Source organism: Lycorma delicatula, chromosome 1 (genome assembly GCF_047948215.1).
Source record: "Lycorma delicatula isolate Av1 chromosome 1, ASM4794821v1, whole genome shotgun sequence".
NCBI classification, from domain to species: domain Eukaryota; kingdom Metazoa; phylum Arthropoda; class Insecta; order Hemiptera; family Fulgoridae; genus Lycorma; species Lycorma delicatula.
In genome coordinates, this window is record NC_134455.1 from 316,260,715 (window position 1) to 316,281,202 (window position 20,488).

At 30.1% G+C, this 20,488-nt stretch overlaps 1 protein-coding gene across 3 annotated transcripts in view; it reads left to right on the top strand.

Moving 5' to 3' along the window:
• Positions 1-20,488, top strand: part of blo (bloated) — a 230,586-nt gene that overhangs the window by 144,591 nt on the left and 65,507 nt on the right. For all 3 annotated transcript variants that reach the window (XM_075381970.1, XM_075381971.1, XM_075381972.1), the window contains 2 exons: positions 3,505-3,600; positions 12,700-14,417. In XM_075381970.1, coding sequence (XP_075238085.1) covers positions 3,505-3,600; positions 12,700-14,417 — 1,814 coding nt within the window. The remainder of the gene's footprint in view (positions 1-3,504; positions 3,601-12,699; positions 14,418-20,488) is intronic.

Consider the following 20,488-nt stretch of genomic DNA (forward strand, 5'->3'; position numbering starts at 1 on the left):
TTAAACTGTAAAGGGTTTTTAAAATATAGTAAAAGCTCCGATTTTCGGCACCACAAAGTACGGCATGTTGCTATCTATGTGAATTTTCGGGATTACAAAGTCATTAATAGTAGTAATTCGATATCCTTTCTGATGTAGTAGATATAATTTATACATAATAATATAGTAAATTATGTTCATTTCCTGAACAAAATTAAATAAATTGATAAAAGAGTTAATTTTAATAAATTTAATCGTTTATGTTACTGCTTCACATAATATTGAAAAATGTATTTCGAATACGGGATTATTAAGATTTATCACGCAGTACCATTCAGTATTATTTTAATAAAATTTTTATTCTTAAAAATCGTTGTAAATTAAATATGAAAAAACCCATTTTGATGTCATCAGAAAGATTTTTAAAAAATAATACTTAAGATTTATGGAATATTTAATTTTTTTAAAAATGTTGAGCTGAAATTCATTATTAAATCTTTATTAACTGCGTTTCAGAACGTGTATGTCATTAGAATGAAGAGTATGAAAAACGGACTAGTGTTCTAGTGTTCAGGTACACATAAGGTCCCCCATTTCAGGTTCAGGACATGATGTAAACCTGATATCGAGATGTAATTTATCAGGTGGAGAGTTATATTAGGCGTAATTTGATTAAAAATAATAGTGATGTTACACGTATGGAATTATTTGAGAATATACTAAGTAAATTAATAATACAGAATATTCTTTAAAGACAGTGCTAGTAATTACTTCATATACACGAATATGTACTATAGTATGAATTTAAGTCTAAATAGCCTTCATCGTTGCGCATATACGGAAAGTCATGTTACAGTTACAAGTAGAACAAAATCTAAAAGCATATAAAAGTTTATTTAGATAAACTTTTAGATATCTTTCGGATCTTACAGATCCGATTGAAGTTTCATTTCATAGCAAAGCACATTAAGTTTTGACTCGCGTAGTTCATTAATACCGAATTCGATCACCAGTGTTATTAAAAATGGATATATTTACTGGTGTGGAACGTGCTCGCTGTGTGTTTTGGTTTCACGATTTGCTGTCATCGGTTCAACGTAATTTTCGTAGAGAGTACGGTGGGGAGCCTCCTAGTAGGAAAACAGTTCACTCTTGGCACAAAACCTTCGTTGAGACAGAATGGCTGGTTCTTCTTCCAGGAGACAATCGTAAACGGTATCGTTTATCTGGATATATTTCAAATTTTCTAATTCCTCAGTTAGACGATGATGACCAGGTTGAACGCTATTACTATCAGCAAGACGGGCATCATCTCACTACCGCCTAGAAGTCCGAAATTTTTTTGATACTCGATTCCCAGGTCGATGGATTGTTCGCGAAGGTCCAATTACACGACCACCTCTCTCCCCAGATTTGACCCCGCTAGATTTTTTCTTGAGGGGTTTCATTAAAGATTGGATTATGTACCGCCTTTGCCTTCCGATATTGTTGAGCTAAGAATTCGAATTAACGCCGCAGTTGTAGAGGTAAAGCCCGACTTACTGGCTACAGTCTGGAATGAAATCGACTTCAGGCGGGATGTATGTCGCGTTACAAATGAAAGCCATACCAAACTAAAGTGAATGTTGGGTGACAAACGTGATGTATTTTTCTATGAATTGAAACCTTAACGGAATCTGCAAGTTATCTCAATAAATTTTTATATGCTTTTAAATTTGTAAAGTCCTTTTTGAACCACCCGGTATTGGGTTTTATATTTTATATACTCGTCCAGTAACCTTCACTTTCGTCTAAATAAAATCAGATCATCGAGGAAACCACATCATAATTTCATTCTTTGACAATGAGAACCGAGCATTCCGGAAAAGATGTCGTTTGTAATAACTTTATCTTAACATTTAAGATTTATCATAGTCTATCTGTTCCTAGTCGAAGAAATTGTAGAGCCGAGTAAACTATATTCAACGAGATTATTTTATGACCATGTAAAGCTTCCGTTTTCCGATTAGGCCTTTACGCGATGATAAACGGCATGGATTTTCCAAAGAAGATCGGTGAAGATCAGGGATGACTTTCTCATAATCTATCTACGTACCTTGTCCCTGTAGTAATGATTAAATCAAAATTCTATCGGATGTCTAGTTGTGTAACAGCAGCGCTTTGATGAAAACCAGTTACAAAAATTTAATCCGTAAACCCTGTCCACAATTTTGCAAACTGGTAAAGATAATTATCAAATTACGAAAAAAAAATAAGTTAATAAATTGCTTATAAGATGTCACATAGTTTTTGTGTTTTTGATTGCATCTTATGTTTATTTTTGATATTTGGGTTCTCAAAGAACGTAATTAATTCGTTCTAATATTTGATTTATTAGTGTGTTTATTTTTTCCACGTTGGCGTAATAACATAGATTATCTAATTATTTATCAGATTTCATGATTAAACTGATTTCCTTTTAAAATACTGAATATATATATATATATATTATAGTCTGTACTGCAAAGCAATAGGATCCTGTCTATTAAAACACTCAATACCATTCAAAAGGTCATTCTATTTATATTTATACGTGATACAAACAAAGCTTTACTTGATTATTTTGATGATCTTTATACCTATCTTTTTTTTTGTTTAGCCTCCGGAACCACCACAAGGTATTACTTCAGAGGCTAATATGTATGAATGTAAATGAAGTATAGTCTTGTACAGTCTCAGGTCGACCGTTCCTGAGATGTGTGGTTAATTGAAACCCAACCACCAAAGAACGGTACCCACGATCTAGTATTCAAATTCGTATAAAAGTAGTTACTTTTACTAGGAGTTGCCTTTACTAGGATTTGAACCTTAAAACTCTCGACTTAGAATTCAGCTGATTTGCGATGAAAATTTAACCACTAGAACAACCCGGTGGGTTGATAATCTTTATCCACAGCTTGCTGAAAATGTTTACGACAGCACGTCTCAATATTAATAAATTATATTTATAATAATATAACTTATAAGATTAAACTTTTTATGTTTGTTATCTCTATTTTATTACTTTTGATGTAGCCTGGCTGCGTAGAGAAACCAACGATTCGTACAGAATTTTGTCGGCAACGTCAGAAAGATTTTACTACCCAGTCTTGAGCAGGAACGGTTTGTTGCACCACTACGAAAGTGATTAGTTATAATTTTAATCACTACGGGTGATCTTTCCTGATATTCTGATTATCTTACAGCCAGAAGTCCGAACGATTTTATAAACTCTCTTTCATGAACTTCTATTCGAATTATTCATTTGAAAAAAAAATGTATGAATACTAGAAAAAATGTGAAACGAATGATGTGTTTGCTGTTTAATAAAATGGTTCATAATTATATTAAGAATTTTGATAAATAAAGATAATTTAATCATTTAATATTGTTCTTTAGCTTCAACTGGTTTTTATGCGATTTGAATTTGGATAGGCGAAATGTGTCTATTTAAATAAATAACGATGAAGTGATTAATAATATTTCACTTTTTTATTTTTGTTGCAGTTCCTCCTGGAATTATTCCGTCATCATATAATTCGCTAGATAGGACGAAATTAAGAAAACGTAGAACTCCAGTTCAACAAATATTTTCTGATGATGGTAAGTTTTAATAACGTTATTAAAATTTAAAAAACCTTATGTGGACACTACATGACTTCCTTGTACGCTTATTAAATTACATGAATACATTTTCCTAAAATGAAAAGTAGATAAAATTTTATTTCATTAACTTCTTATATTTTTTCATAATTTTTTTTTTATTATTGAATTATTATTTATCGTAAAACTTTTTTACATTCGCAGGTTAACAATTAATAAATCAACATATTTCAATTAAAAAACAAAAGTTAAAAAAATAAATTAAAAAATAGTTAAATAAAAGAAAAGGAGATGAAGTTTGATTCAAACCGATGTGCCTTCCCCTTGTAAGATCCAAATATTTCATTAATTAATATTTAATCGGGCTATAACTCTGAAACCAGTGAAAATAAGTACCACTTATGATATACCGCTGAAAAGCTCTCAATGAGGACTTATTACTGCAGTTAAGAAAAAGAACAAAATCCAAATATTTTTGTATTTACAGCTGATTTGGACAATTTTGATTCAGTCGACTGCAATCAAAAAGGGAGGTGCACAGCTAGTTGTTACAACAGTCCTAAAACCAAAGTTTCAACATCTTACGGGTAATTGTTTTTGAGTTATGCGAGATACATACGTACGTACAGATGTCTCGCCGAAACTAGTCAAAATGGATTCTGGAATGGTCAAAATGAATATTTCCGTTGTAATCTGAAAACCGAAATTTTTCGCGATCATAATACTGCCTTTATTTTGTACAAGGAAGTACTATATATATATATATATATATATATAAAATATATATATAATAATATATATATATAACAAAAAACACACACACATGTGTGTATGTGTGTGTTTTTTGTTATTAGTTACACTTAAATAAAGATTAAGGTACACCAGGCATTTTTTTTCTTAAACTGAAAGATAAAGTCCAGGAAAATCTATTTACAGTGGGACGAGAGAAAATTAATTATCTTGAGTTCTATTCTAATCCGAAATTAATGTTATATAAACAATTTTTTTTAGTTACTTTCCTTTACATTTTACAAGTAATAAATTTCAGTATGTTTCTTTACACATTGAAACGTAAGTAAGAAAAAATACGTTTTTTACGGCGATGGAACGTTTAACCCTTAACAAGATCCAGAGATTAAAAATATATCTTAAAATATACGCGTTAACTGTAGAGAGGATTTTACACTCGGTTTTAGAAACATAAGTTACTGGTAATTAGCTAAAGAGTAGTCGTTTTGCAGCTGGTGAAAGGTGCGGATGACGTCATAGTCAATATATATTTTCTATTGTAACAACATTAGCCATTATTTTTGGACTATGTTCTTTCTATAATTACTTGTACTGGAACACAGTTTATTTGTTGTTGTAATAATATGCATTGGTCTTTGCAAGCTTGTACGTAAAATTTGCTTGTTAACAAACTTGACGGCAAAATTCTTACGTTTAAGCCTTAATATAGTATATATATATATATATTAGTTACCATAATTATAAGTACTTGCGTTTTTAGTAATTTACTGTTCGTTCTCTTTCTATCTGATATATTTTATTCCGACCTACTACACTCTACTTTGTGAATATAATTTATAATTCCAATATGAAATTTATTGTTTATCATGTTTCATACATGTGATCATTATTACTGTAACCATTAATTATTCTAGTCGTTTTATAAATTTACGATGATTTAAAATCATAATTTGCTTCATAAGAATTGAAAAGATTTAGGATGATTTTATTTTATTCTCAGTTGTTTTTCTATTATCTTTTTTTTTATTCCGGGACCACCGTTAGGTATTGCTTTAGAGAATGAGATGAATGATCGTTAGGTATTGGTTTAGTGGATTAGATGAATGATTTGTAGCGTGTGTGAAAATGCCATGCCTGACCGGGATTCGAACCCGGGACCTCCGGATGAAAGGCCGAGACGTTTCCACTCGCGCTACGGAGGCCGGTTTTTCTATTAACCTGTGTACAGTTTTGTGTTCCCCTGTAAAATACAGGTGGAAAATATACTCCGTTAACTGCCTCGTATCTTTATCATTTTCCTACTCCCCTCGTTCGATATGAGTGGTTTTGGACCAACGGTGATCAGTTATCGGCCATTATTTCATAACATGTATTATTATTTCAAATAATACATGTTTCAATCGGTAAAGATTAAAAATAGAAAACTGAGTATGTTCCATTTCGTAAGTTAATAAGAAAATATATACGGCATTTAATTTAACTACTGTTATAGTTGGGGGTCTTACTTCAAAAGCGCACACATGCCTTAATTTTCATTTTCTGAATTACTAATATCATTATGTAAATTTTTTATGGATTGAAAAATGAAATATAATATTAAAATGCTAATGTTTTCTTATCTTTTTTTTTTTTTGTATTAATTATATTTCAACGTGTCTCACCTTATCATATTTATATCGCTTGTACTATTCGTTGCAGTCAGTTATTTCAATAGTGTAATGCGTGTTTGCTATGCTTGTTATTTAATTCGACGTCCGACGTGGGTTTCATTCACTTAATCCGTGCGGTGTCACATAAACAACATCCTGTTCGTTTTTTATAAGCCAAAGGGATTTTAAATAATCCCAGGTTTTACACGGTCATGAAATATCTCTTTTGTTAAGCAACAGGGAAGATAAATGGCGTTGTACAAAGTCGAGTTATTGCAATTTTGTTCGTTTAAAAATCGGTACGTGGCAGCAAACTGAAATTGGTTGTTTATTTCCTGTTCACATGGCATAGGAATACATCAGTTTTAAGTTTTGTAACGCGAAAAAATTGCTGCGGGTAGTGCCGCTGTAACTATAACAAAAAACTTTTGTAAAAGAAATGTGCGCAGACATGTTACTCCGTAACCTAGTAATAGTAGGCGAGAATAGTATGAAAGGGAATTCAGACGAAATTCTTTTTTTAGGCGATAATACAATGTGGGAACGGTTTACCATCAGCAGTGGGTACAGGTATTTACGGGAATTTGCAGAGAAACGAGGAATTTTTCATATATTCGGTTCCCGATCTAACAAAAGACAAGTTTCTAAGTGTCATAAAGAAGTGCATTAGACCTGGGTCAACGTAATTTCTGATTGTTGGCGGAGTTACGATGATATAACTAATCTACAAGGTTAAAATTTTATTCATCAAACAGTTTTTTTTTTTTGTGGGAGTGGTTTGTCGTTCTCCTGCTCCCCTGGGCCGGTTTAACTGTTAAGTATTACTTAGCCCAGGGCGTGTCCTTGCGACTCTAATGAGCCTCCTCGCCTACCGGAAGTACGTCCAGTAGGACATACTTCCAGTAGAATGGTGAGCAGGTCGGCTCACCAGTTCCAGATCTTTTCCTTATTTTCATCTTACCTCTGTCTCTAACCGCTAAGGCCAGGAACACCGAGCCCGGTTTGCCGTTCCCGGGCCCTGCCCCAGCAGGCGGGTCTCGGTCGTTATGTTTCTTATTTTATTTTTTCAGCCACGAATCTCTATTGTCAGCCATTCCTCTTGCCTCTCAACATATATTTTGTTGTAGTTTCCGAGGTAATCTCTTCTATGTTATATCTTGCTTATAGATCCTCCCAACGTGCACATTCAAAATAGGTGTGGCAGGGAATGTTCTCTTGACCGCAGTACACACAATTTGGGAGCTCCCTTCTTCTAAACCTGTGTAAGTATACATCAAACAGTTAGGCACTGGTTAACTTTCGAGGAATAAATACCGGGGCGCAATACAAACACTGTGGAGAGTTTGTTGGAAGCAGCGAGAAGACGGAATCCAAGGAGAGTGGAACATCGAGATCTGTGCTAGACTCTATGCTAATTCATGTGGCGCCAACTAACATCGACAGGAACCCGTTCGATTAACTTTTACAAGATACTTGTATAGCCTTGTTTTGGTCACCATAACAGTGAATATATTATTTTTACAATTATTTTTTTAAGCAGTAATAGCAATTTAAGAAACGCAGCCACTTTTGAAATAAGCCCTATAGTTTAATAAAAATGTGATTAATTATTTCGCGTCTGTATGTTCGATGTAAAAGTAAATTTTACAATAAATTAATTAAGTGACTCATATTAGCGACAATTCTCGTTGCTCTTAAATTTCTATTTTATTTTGTTACCATTACATTGTATTTCTCTTTGAAACTGGTCCTTTAATAAAATCTTTTATTTCAAATGCCACCAGTCCGCGCGAAATAATGTTACTCTTAACTCTTCATTAGTATACACATTTTAACTCAGCCTGTCAAAATAAAACATACCAGTTTTGTTTTCTTTTTTAATGAACAACTCATTTTAAAAATTGCAGTTACTTTAAAAAAGCGGTAACTAGAATATTCCTTGTAACAAAGGAAGGGAAGATATTAAGAAAAAATTATTTATTAGGCCGTTAATAAAATATATTTTAAACGAACGTTTTTCTCCTGTTTCATTTAAAAATGATAATTTTCTTTACTTTTCTCCTGCTTTTTAAAAGTTAATTTCAGTAAAGAAATCAATCATTATGAGTTGGCGAAAAAGAGAGTAAAATAAAACTACGTTTTACTGTAAATATGAAGCGAATTATTAGTTTCAAACTCATTGGAAAAGATATAAAGCGATTAGTTTAAACTTACTTACTAATTAGCCCTGTAGTCTTGTATTTCTATTTCTTTTTGCATATCGCGTATTTTAAAAGCCATGTACTTGTACTAATTCTGATTTTCTTATCTTGATTTATCGTCATATTTTAATACGACGAGTTAAAGTTATTACGATAAAAGTTTTAGTTAAATAATTTTAATATATACTATATGTAGAAGTATGTCAGTATTTGCAGCGTCTAAAAAGAATTGCGGAACTGGCATATTGAAAAATATAAGAGATATGTGAAAGAAATAATGGTAATATATAATCAAGGTTTTAATATAATAATAAGATTACCTAAAAGTGGAGGCCGATTTATTTAAATATCTTTTATTCGGAATGCTTTTTTTTCAAAAAAATTTAATTCAGTATAAATCAAGGATTGCCCATAAAAAGGAAATTCGATATAAAATAATGATAATGTTCGTTTAAAGCATTTTCTATTCTTTGAAATGTAAACTTAGCTTATTAGTAGGAAATCTTAGAATTATACATCATACAAAGTTCAAAGGTGCAGTCATGTTACCGTTTATTTTTTATTCTTGTTTTCGTTCATTTTTTGTTTTGTTTTTTTTAAAAATAAAATGGGTTTTTCAAGTTTTTATATATTAATATTCTTATATGATAAATTTATTCAAGATGCCTGAATTCTAGAATGAATTTATAGTATTGTTTTATAAGGAAAAAAATGCATTATATTATTTCACCACATGGTTTTTAAACAGGTAGGAAACAATCATTTGTTGACTTATGACCACATACAATACAATGCGAACAATTTTATTTATAAAATTATAATAGAAGGATAGAATTATAAATAAATTTAAAAGAAAGCGGAAAAAATTAGTTCGTGTGATAGATCCTGCTTCTGATTGTGTTGGTTTGAACATGCGAGTTTACATTTACTTATTATTTATTTTTATAGCCTATTAACCAAAAAAAAGGTGTGAAAAAATATAGCTAGGATTAGAACTGTAATTTTCAAACCGAGTATCAGCTGGTAATACATAAGTTAATGATTAGCTCTCAGAAGTTAAACTATTTTACCCAAACGGCTTCCATTTAATTTTTTTTTTTTTTAGAAAAAAATTAATTACTGGATAGTGAATCACCGGTTGGGTTTGTATAGTTGCGTAATGATAAAAACGTAGGTGGTCGAATTTCATGGAATTGACTGATAAAAAGTAGTACAAGTTAAAACACCTCCTGTCATGAAACTTTGTACATATTTGCTATTTAATTATTTTTAGGGGAAATTTAAATGAAAATGTAAAAAAAAAAGATAAAACAAAGAAATTGAAAACAGATGTAGTGATTATTCCGAGACAGATGACTACACAAACACAGAGGCTGCAGGTTGTTGTCATTAGCCATTTAAGGGCTCCTTATGATGATCGAAAGTATTGTTTTGTGTACACTACTCTTCAGCAAGAAAAAAAGCAAATGTCTTTTTCTTTTATGTTTTAACTAGACGGTCAGGACTTGCTTCACTCGCCCTTACCGTCTAGCTGTGGTGGACCCCCGCTGTGTGTTCGTTATCCTCATGGTTGTGAGAATAATACTGATAAATAACAATTAAAACCTGAAAAGCTCTCTTTCCTCCAACGTTCTTGACATAGAAGCTCTGATACGCTCCTTCTGCAGGTTGAAGTAATCCTTTGGGGGTTCCCATTCCGTTACCTTAGAATACCCTTTATCTCGGAAAGGGGTCAAGGTAGAGAACTAAAAATCGGATACGTTATAAAAAACATAGTATATTATTTTTACGTTGAAAAACGAAATCAAAAACGGTATTACGTCGTCGTCTAAATTTAAGAAAAATTCACTACCTCACCCCAAGGGAGTTAGGGCCTTGATCTTGGCTTAAAACCTTCCCTGGGATAACAGGAATATGCCCTGAAAATATGAAAGCAGTCAGTCGGTTGGTTCTCGCGTGATGCTGTTGCAAACGGACAGAACCGCCATAGACTTTCGTATTTATAAATATTGGATTCATAGATGAAGTTTCAACAACCTGTCTGAATTTTATGTGTATAATTTAAAATAAAATGAATATTTTTATACAGTAATGTAATTTTGATACTGAAATTACTTCATATTTACAAAATATTTTAATAGGATTCAAAATGAACAAGTAACCTTTTTAAACTAACTTTAAAGCCCGATTATAGATAAACCCCTTATTATAGTCTATATAAATGGTATTATTTCAATATATCTATTAATGAAATAAATAAAATATTTACAGTAAAAAAATCCGTATAATTTCTAATTGATAGATTTCGAAGGTCAGTAACCGAAACAGACTCTTCATGAATATGTAATTCTGAAAATTTTCATTCGTCTATACGTAAGCGCCTTAATAAAATCATAAACTTTTATTTGATATTGATATTATTTGATATTTGATTTTGTCATCATTATTAAACTTTTTTTATATCTTCATATATTTTCATATAAAGTATAATATCATCTCTTGGGGCTTTCTCAAAAAGTCAGAACGAGTTTTTAAGTTAGAAAAATAGGCTGTTAGATCATTATCTCCCACCCGTACATATGAATTGCATAGATCTATATTTAGAAAATTAAATATTTTAGCTTACCCTTGTGTTTATATTTATGAACAAGCAATCTTTGCAAAAATGAATGGTCACTTATTCGTAAAAAAAAAAAACAATATCCACCTTTACCAAATCAAACAACGGACTATTTTTATGTATCTGTTATTATTTTTTTCCACTCTGTTTAGTTTTTCTAGGTCTTGGTTTACTTCCCGGTGACACCCATTTTTGTTTTTCTCTCTTTGTAAAAGTTAAGTAATTGTTTTGTAAGACTATTGCCACTCGTTCTATAAATATAGCCAAAAAACCTCATTCGTCTTTTCCTCATTTCCGTTTCTAAATCTTTTATTTCTCGGTAAATTTTTTTTAGATTTTAACCTTCTCTGTTTTACTAGATCCGAAAATCTTCCTTAAGATTCTTCTCTTAAAAGATTTCTTACATTAAACTTTCCTAAACTCTCACCTGTATATAAGGCTTTTGGGCAGATTACTGTTTTGTAGTGCCGTAGTTTAGCTTTAAAACCTAAACACAATTAAACAAATTAATTAAACAAACAAAAAAAAACGATTCATCTATATTCCCTTCAACGTGTACATAAATATATGCTCAAAATAATTGTCAATAGCGGCTTCACAATTATGAATTATTTTTTAGTATTTTTTTTAAATATTTAATCTAATTTGCCTTAACATTATTTTATCTATATTATTAAGATAATCTTTCTAATCATATAGAAATGCAGCTAATATACATTCCCAGGCGACCATTGAAAACATATCAGTAGGATAAGCTTTCATTTTAAAAAAAATTGGCGAAATCGATGCAGTGGTTCGGGCTGGGGAACTCTGCAATGTTTTATATTGTTTTTTGTACCTAATAGTAGTATAGTTTTATTTGATATCGTACATCGTATGCGTAAATTATCAACGAGAAAATTTTTAATAGTGTCTTTTCAATTTTGATGATTTTCTTTCAGTTTTTATCTTGTTTACTTTTCTGTAAAAGAGCTTTTAATATTATTTTATTTATCAGTTTTTAAAATTTAATATTCTACCGTGTTTAGTTTTAAGTTTAACATACTTTTTTACTCCGTACATAACACAACTTTTGTTTTTTACGAGATGTTTGCCAGTTAAAAAAAGTTTGTCTGATGTTAATGGAGATATAGCTGTAAGTCTCAATCCTTTTTAATTCTCTAAGCCAAATTACGAAAAACCACAAAAGTTTCTCGTAACTGATGTCCGCAGAAATTCCATAACGTTTATAGGGCGTATTAGAGGTAAAATCTTTCGGTAGCCGTAATTGGAAAACAAAACTTTGTCGGACCTATATTTATACGATTTTTTTTTTTTAATTTTTATCTGCAGGTATGTATTTGTAAAGTATATATATATTTCTTCATGTAGCACTCTATATATAAAACACATTCTTTTAAAGATCAATTTATTTTATTTAGAAAAAAATTATTCAATTTCAAATCGCAGTGTAACTGAATTTATTTCCTATTAATTAATTAAATTAACTTCATATTGGAGTAATACATTGTGTAATATTTTAAGATCTATTAAGATCTTAAGGTTGAAATCTACGCTTGTACTTATAAGGATAGATTCGTTATTACAAATCCTTATTTATGAAGCAATATTCGTTATAAATTAATCAAAATCTATAAATGTCATATAGAAAAAGATAATCTATATCTTTTTTCTTCTTTAGATATTCAGAATTAATCTGAGGGACTAAGTGGATTCCGTTGTTCCCATTTTCTTTCTGAAATGTAACATTCCAACCTGATACTCTTAACTCATAGAAGTATATAAAATAGAAATAAAAAAATATGATACTAATAAATAATTAAATATAGTCTGTAGTTTTTTTTAATAATTTAAAAAATTTATTTTTATAATGTTCCAGGTAAAACTCATGGATATGATGAGAAACAAAACGCTGGAAAAAGATTAACAAGAAGTGTGAGCGATGTCGGTAAAGGTAGTTTACGTCATAAAAATAAAGAAAAAATTGAAAGAGATGATTCACAAAATAGAGAAAGGGATGAAAAAAAATTATCAATATTTGCAACATTAGATAGGAGATTAAGAAAAGATCGTAAAGTTAATGAAAGAACTCAAAAACAATTATCACCGATATTAGAAGATGAAAATAATAAAGGAACGAGCAATAACAATAATAATAACAACAATCCTTTTAGTTTTAAGTCTACACCTAAAATAGTTATTGAACCTCCTACACCGATCGAAGAAAAATTTAATAACAGCGTCGATTATCCTTTGGAACAAGGCAGTTTTAAAAGAAGTAAAAATAAAAGTCCTAAAAAATCATCGAGAAGGATATCGAAAGAAAATACTGGAAGAACATCATCACCGAAAAGTATCGAAGAAACAGAAGAAAGCGGACAAGATAACCATTCGGTAGTCAGCGCTCTTGATGTTTCTGATAGTAAAGGGAATGATATAAACGGTAAACGGTCGGTGAAAGAAACATTAAAGAAAAATACATCGAGCAGTATAAGTTCACCTAATAGTAACAACGTAGAAAAATATTTAGAATTTGACGAAAGACATTACGATTCGTATTCTATTTCAAGTACTCAAGATAAGGGGAAAGACGTAAAAAGGATCGTAAGAGAATTATCAAAAAGAGATACTAAAAGAATTTCCCCACCAAAAACAAGGATAAACGCATTAGTTGACCCCGCTATGGACGTAGACCGCCAACACAACATGAATAGGCCGTTCTCCTACTTAAATCCAAACACAACGCCCACTGATACGGATCAAGTTATATACGCTCAAGTCGTTTGTAGTGGTGGGGATAAAACCAACGATGAAATAATCAAAAGGACGATTCATACGACAGTCGACCGTCGAATAAATACCGATGTAGAAGAAGAAGAAGAAAACGAAGCCGGTGTATTAATAGAAACAACTAATATGAAAACTAATGATAACAGCATATTGGATCATTTAGCTATGCGTCGTGATCGATTAGAATCAAGATTAGATTCGCATAAACGAAGATTTCAACAAAATATATTAACAAATAATAACAGTATTATTAATAATAATAATAACAATGAGAATCGATACATCGCAACGACGAACGATTTATTAGTCGAAAATTTGGGATCGATTTCCGATTTAACAACCAAAGAACGATATTTTGAACATCACATTAAAACTACAGCGTCGTTTAAACATAAAGAATTTTTATCAGATCCTTTACCATCATCTAATTCGTTACAAACATCACCACAACATACGCAAAAACAAAAAGAACACCTTATTAATACAGAATACGATTATAAACCGCAACATAATAATAACAAAAAACAAGATCAACAAAAACATCATGTCCACCATGAACAGCATCATAATAGTACCAGCAGTAATACTAACAATAATCAAGATGACAAACAAAAACATCAACAGCAAATAAAAAGTCAAAGTAAAAATAAAGATGTACGTAAGAAAACAACAAAAATGGATAAGGTTCGTCAACTGGTTTCGTGGAATAAAAAGAATAAGTCGCAGACGACATCTGAAGACGTCGATCCAGTTAAGGCAAGATATATTGAATACAAAGGAAACGAACATCCTCAAGAAAACTTGAAGGTAATTTATTCAATTAATTTATTTTTAATAAAAAAAAATTGCTATTATTAAATAACTATTACTTTAATTAGAAATTAATTAAATAAATAATATAGTATATTAAGTAACTAAACAGTAATGGATTTGGTTAATTATAATATTATATTAGATAACTGTTCTGTTTTAATATTAATGAAAAGCCTACCATACTAATCAAGAGTAGTTTACAAACGAATTTGAAACATAAGTTCAAATTTTATACGTGCATATTATATCCATTGCGTGTATTATTTTTAGATTATTTTTTTTTTTTTTTTTTTAAGTCAGTTTAATACGATCATTCACAAAATGTGAGAGGTAATTTTTATCAGTTTAATTAATAAAAATTTTCTTAGAAAAAAGTTTTAAATCCAATTTTAAAATTTCAAAATGATAATTTCATCACTATTTTTCTCTTAAATAAAAAAAATTAATATTAATTCCTTTGACATTATTATTTTGATTAAATAAATAAAAGTTATAGATTTATAAACATTATTAAAATAGTAATAAATAAAATAACCTTCAGCCTTAATATTTATTTACAGTTTAATAAAATTATAATCGAGTATTAGCTTAAAATTAAAAACAAATCTAGTCGATTTTCTTTTTTTGCGTATACATAAGCTTTACTGTTAACGAAATGAACTAATTTTTATTACTTTTTTTATTTTTTACACGTCACGATTATAAATAAACTTATTTAATCGGTGATTTGCCATATAAATTGTAAATATTAAAATAATATTTTTACTATTTTAATTTTTTTTTTTAATAATGAACAAAGCTTACAAAGAAAATAAGTGAAAATAAAGTTACATATAGAATTTATTTAAAAAAATTATTTTTACATATCAGATAACAGTTTTAAGTTGTATTCGGAAAAAAACATTATACTAGCTAGACGTGCGTTATAGTGATCTTGGAAACAACTCTTTATGATAAATTATAATGGTTACCCACACCAGAAGTAATTAGCTTGTGTGGTTGTGTGGAAAGGTAAATCAGGAATTAAATTATCGTTGTTTCCTTAAAGAAAAAAATAAATATTTATTTTTAATAACTATTTATTCAGAAATAAATATAAGAATGTATATATACATCCTTTTATTTATTTATATAACATTCTTTATATATATATATATATTACATATATATATATATATATATATATATATATATATATATATATAGGCTTAACTTGGATTTATAATCAAAGCAACATAGTAACATAAGTATCTCTTTGCACACTTCACACTTTTTTTGTACATTATTTAAACATTAATCAAGACATAATCACCAAGTTTTTCTAAACACGTTTCATACCTTGTGATAAGTTTTTCAGTTCCACTCTCATAAAAATTTCGTCCAATTTCCTTCAACCATTTAAGGACCGCTTCCTTCAGTTCATCATTAGCGAAACTCTCCTCTCTCCCAGGTCTCGCTTGAGAGGACCAAACAGGTGGTAAACGCAGGGTGCTAGGTCAGGGCTGTAAGGCGGATTAGATCATACTTCCCACTTGAATTTTTGCAGTAACTCCTTTGGCACATGACCTGAATGAGGAGTAGCGTTATCTCGAAGCAAAACGACCGTATCGCTCAATTTTCCAGGTCTCGTACCCTTTTTTTGTAATCTTTTTAGTCTCACAGTAACATTCGGCATTGATTTTTTTCCTCAGGGCATAAATTCACTGTAAACAACTTCCTCCAAATCGAAAAAGACTGTCAGCATAACCTTTCGAACATGTGGGAATGTTTTCACTTTTTTTGGCTGCGGCGAATTTTTGTCTCCGTTCAGGTGATGCTCGTTTAGTCTCAGGAGTGTAACGAAGCACCCACCTCTCATCCTCTGTGATTATTTGTTTATAAACTGTGGACCATTCCTGGAATAAGGTTGAAGAAAAAAGAGCAGACGCAAAACGTTGATGTTTGTGTTTGTCGGTCAACAGATGTGACATCCATCATGCACACATCTTACGGTAACCAAGCTGATCGTGAATAATCATAAATAAACTACCATAACTGATGTTAAGTTCACTTGCAATCTCTCTAATTTTAATGCGGCTGTCACTCAAGATCATTTCATTCACGCGTTCCGCGTTGTGTTTGCAGTTGAAGGACGCCCAGCACGCAATTCGTCATTCACATTTGTTTTTCCGTTTCTGAACATTTGACACCAATTTTGATCATGGGATCAAAATCCCATGATTTGTGACATTGCATTCTTACCTCAACAATTTGGCGATGAATTTCACAATTGTAATTTTTGCCCAGAAAAATTCCGGCTGCTTAATACTCTTCTAATCTGGCCGAAACTCCTAGAGGCCACAGCATATTGATAACAACAGTACACACGTACTGAATGTCGTACAGAATTGCTGCTGAGGAAGCATGAAGACAACAGCACAATCAGTGCTGCCACTACAAGACATTAATATATATCCCTTTCAATTCAAGAACATGGTAAGGGTGTAACTTATTTTTTGACCCACCTCTCTTCAAACTTAAGTTTGAAGAATCGTGTCCATTGAAATAGCTTGAAATTAAATAAAAATATTGTTCAGTAATATTAATAAATGTTTTTAAAAATTCAACGATAACAGGTAATTATAAAGAGATTATATTTTTAAATGAAATAAAGATATTTTGAATATCCTGTATTTTTCATCGGCAAGAAATACATTGCGCTACACAAGTACATAAAATAATTGTTCCGTGCTTTTGTGGACAAAAAATTCACACAACAGTTACGCGCACAAAGTATTATGATGTGCCCTGATAAATGTTTACAGCCATCACGCAATATCCAGTTTGAATCTCCTCACCATCACGATAAATCGCGATACTTCTTCCCCTTAGCGTATATCTCACAATTTGTAAAATGGCCCTTACTTTTTTTAACCGATTTCTAAAAATGAAGAACTTGTTAATCTAACCTAGTATGATCTTGGTTCGATTTTTTATGTATATTTAAGACTTACACTTCACTAAGTGAACTGATCTCGATTATATATTTTTTAATCTATTTTTATTTTTAACTTAGAATCATCATAAATGAAAAAATATTTATTATGCGACTCGTCATTTAATTTATAATGTAATACATGTTATTTAAACATTATAAAAACATGTTAACTTGTTTCAAAATTAAAAATAACATTCAAAAGTCAAATAAAATTGAAGAAAACAAAAATCATGCCTAGAATTTACTTGACGTACTTATTTTTACGTACCAGGTAAACACTCGTAACTTAAATTTGTAAAAAAATTACAGTACCTAGACATCTGTCATATCGATTCTGAACACAACCTACATAACTGCCTTTAGCAAATATTTTTAATACAGTACAAATAACTATTAACAATTTATTAGAATATAAAATACAAAAATATCCAGTGATACACTTTTTTTTTATCCAAAGTTATACACTTAAAATCATGAATTAAGAAACAAACAAAAAGTACTCTTTTTGTAATTATTACAATAAAATTTTTTCCATCTAATGAAACCAAATTTCTATAATAAACTTTGACAAGAATATTCTAAACTATGCGAAGGACTGAATTTCTGTAATCGATTGGATAATCTATTTAAAAAAAATGCATATCCGCTTAATAATGAACGTCCGAAATCCTTAGTTTCATTTTGGAACATGTAAGAAATCATTTTGTATTAAATGAATGAATTCGGGGAATGGAATGGAAAAGTTATCCTACAATATGTTTTCTTTATTTCTGATGCTAGCTTTTTTTCTTATAATTTAAATGATTCTATTATAAGAAAAATTATATTTGTTTGCATATCTGAAGTAAGAAGCCAAAATGAGAAGTTAATAAGTTATATTGTAGGAAAGTCAGCTGACTTAATACTCTAAATTTGAAAATATAAATTTAAGTTTTTTTAAATTATTGAAATCTTTTTCAAAATTCATTGTATTAAGTAATTTAAGACCGAATGCATATAAGTAAATTCTAAAATTAAATATTGGGATAAAGTAAATAATACCAGTTGATCTAGCCAGTCAATTTGTAGTAGTACTGCAAATTGTTAGTTTTATTTATTATACTGAAGGCTGTAATTGTTATTGTTTGGGCCATTAATTACAACATTACCTGTTTAAAGTTTGTTATTGGATTAATTTTGAAAGTAGCGTTTTTTTTCGTTTTTCCAAATTTGATTGCATATAACTCGAATACGAAGGAATTTATCGAGAAATGATTTTTGCCATCGTTTACTCGTAAAATTTTACTTTAAAATCTTGTATCATATTTTTAAAAAAGGTATGATTTAATAAGGCGGTCCAAAATTTGGACCGCCAATAAACACAATAAAGTAGTAATTTTGTAACTATGTAAATCCACACTTGTTTCTTGCTTCTAGTATCCCCTCAGTTTTGAAATATGAAGCCGTTTGGTTCCATATTTTAATACTATCCTGTATTATATGATATCATTCTGTTTCTCAAAGAATATTTTCCAAAATTTTAATACATAAACTTCAACTCAGTCAGAATGAGTATACATAAAGTATATATATATATAGATACATATTGATTTATCTTCAAACGAGATTCAAATACATCACACAGACTTGAATTAGTGCTTACAAAGCGTTTACAGATATGTAAAATTAAAATTAATGAATATAAAATATGTATGAATAATTTTTATTTCCGTTGTTTGTTTTAATAATATTTCTAAACTAATATCTAAAGCTTCTTTTACATATTACATTAGTATAAATATTAATTATTTTCTCTGAAAGAGTTGCACTGCATTAATTTAATCGGAAATTAGTCCTTTCAAACGTGCGAACCGCCTTAAGAAAAGGAAATGCGCAAATTTCAAGTATTCTACATAAACTTATACAAGAAATTGTTTAAATAAAAGTTGTCTGTTTTTTTGAGATTAACAATTTTTCCAAATGCAATACAGACGAAAAACAATTTTTTCCGGTGAAAAAACCGAAAAAACACGTTTTTTACAACTTCAGCGTCACCTAGTATTTCAATTTCAAATTATACGGCATAACTTCAAACACATTAATTGTAGAGGAGAATGTCCTCTACATATTTTGTTTGAAAAACTTTTCTCTAAAATGCATAGATTCAGAGAAAAACGCATTTAAAAAACCTTTTGAGTTTTTCAAAAATCTTTTAGAGGGGGATGTTACAAATCTGGAGTTAAGCTTCCCTCATCACCCCTAACATATGGAAAAAACATCAATCGGTAGGTAAGGATTTTCTAATAAAAATACAAATTGACTGTACTAATAGGGTATAATAAACTTTTATCAAAATCTGTTATAGCCTAAAATTATTTCTGACGGAAGAAAGGTTAGATAAAATTACGGCTGTTTTTTTAATATATATATTAATTACAAGGTAAGAAAAATTCTGTTATTTAACTGTCTTAACTACTACCAAAAATTCTTATAACTTCTCGGAAAACCTTGGTCGAAATTTATTATCACTGCTAAGAGGGGCCTTGAAATATCGTATGGGTGTATTTTGACTCCTGCTGCTATTTCTCCGAGGTAAAGATAAACGGTGAGAAGGTTATCTTTACCGTTTATCTTTTCCTCTCATCGTTGATCTTTTCGGCCCCATTTTGGACTGTATGGCACAGGTAAAATCCTGCTAGATTCACGGTGAGGATATGGGACCTGTAGAGCGGTTCACCCCTTTAGCGTAATCTGACGAAGGACAGCTGCTTTTAAATCTGTCTAGAAATTTTTCTTGTTCGATCGATTCTCGGTAACTTTATGGGCTGCTAAAATACCTGTTGGATAGTCTTCTAATAATACTTTTTCTATAATACAAATATGGTCTGCATTACATTATTTCGTCATCTTTTTTTACTCCTAGTTTAATTGAACGATTATGTTATTGTTGTACGTAATAAAACTAATAAAAAAAAGGGAGAATAACATATTAAATTCAATAAATAAATTAACATAAAATGTATAACATATAAACTCATCTTTACAGGTTTTTAGCTAAATTATCCGATACAAGGAATTTTAATTTTATTCTTTATTTAATAAAAAAAAA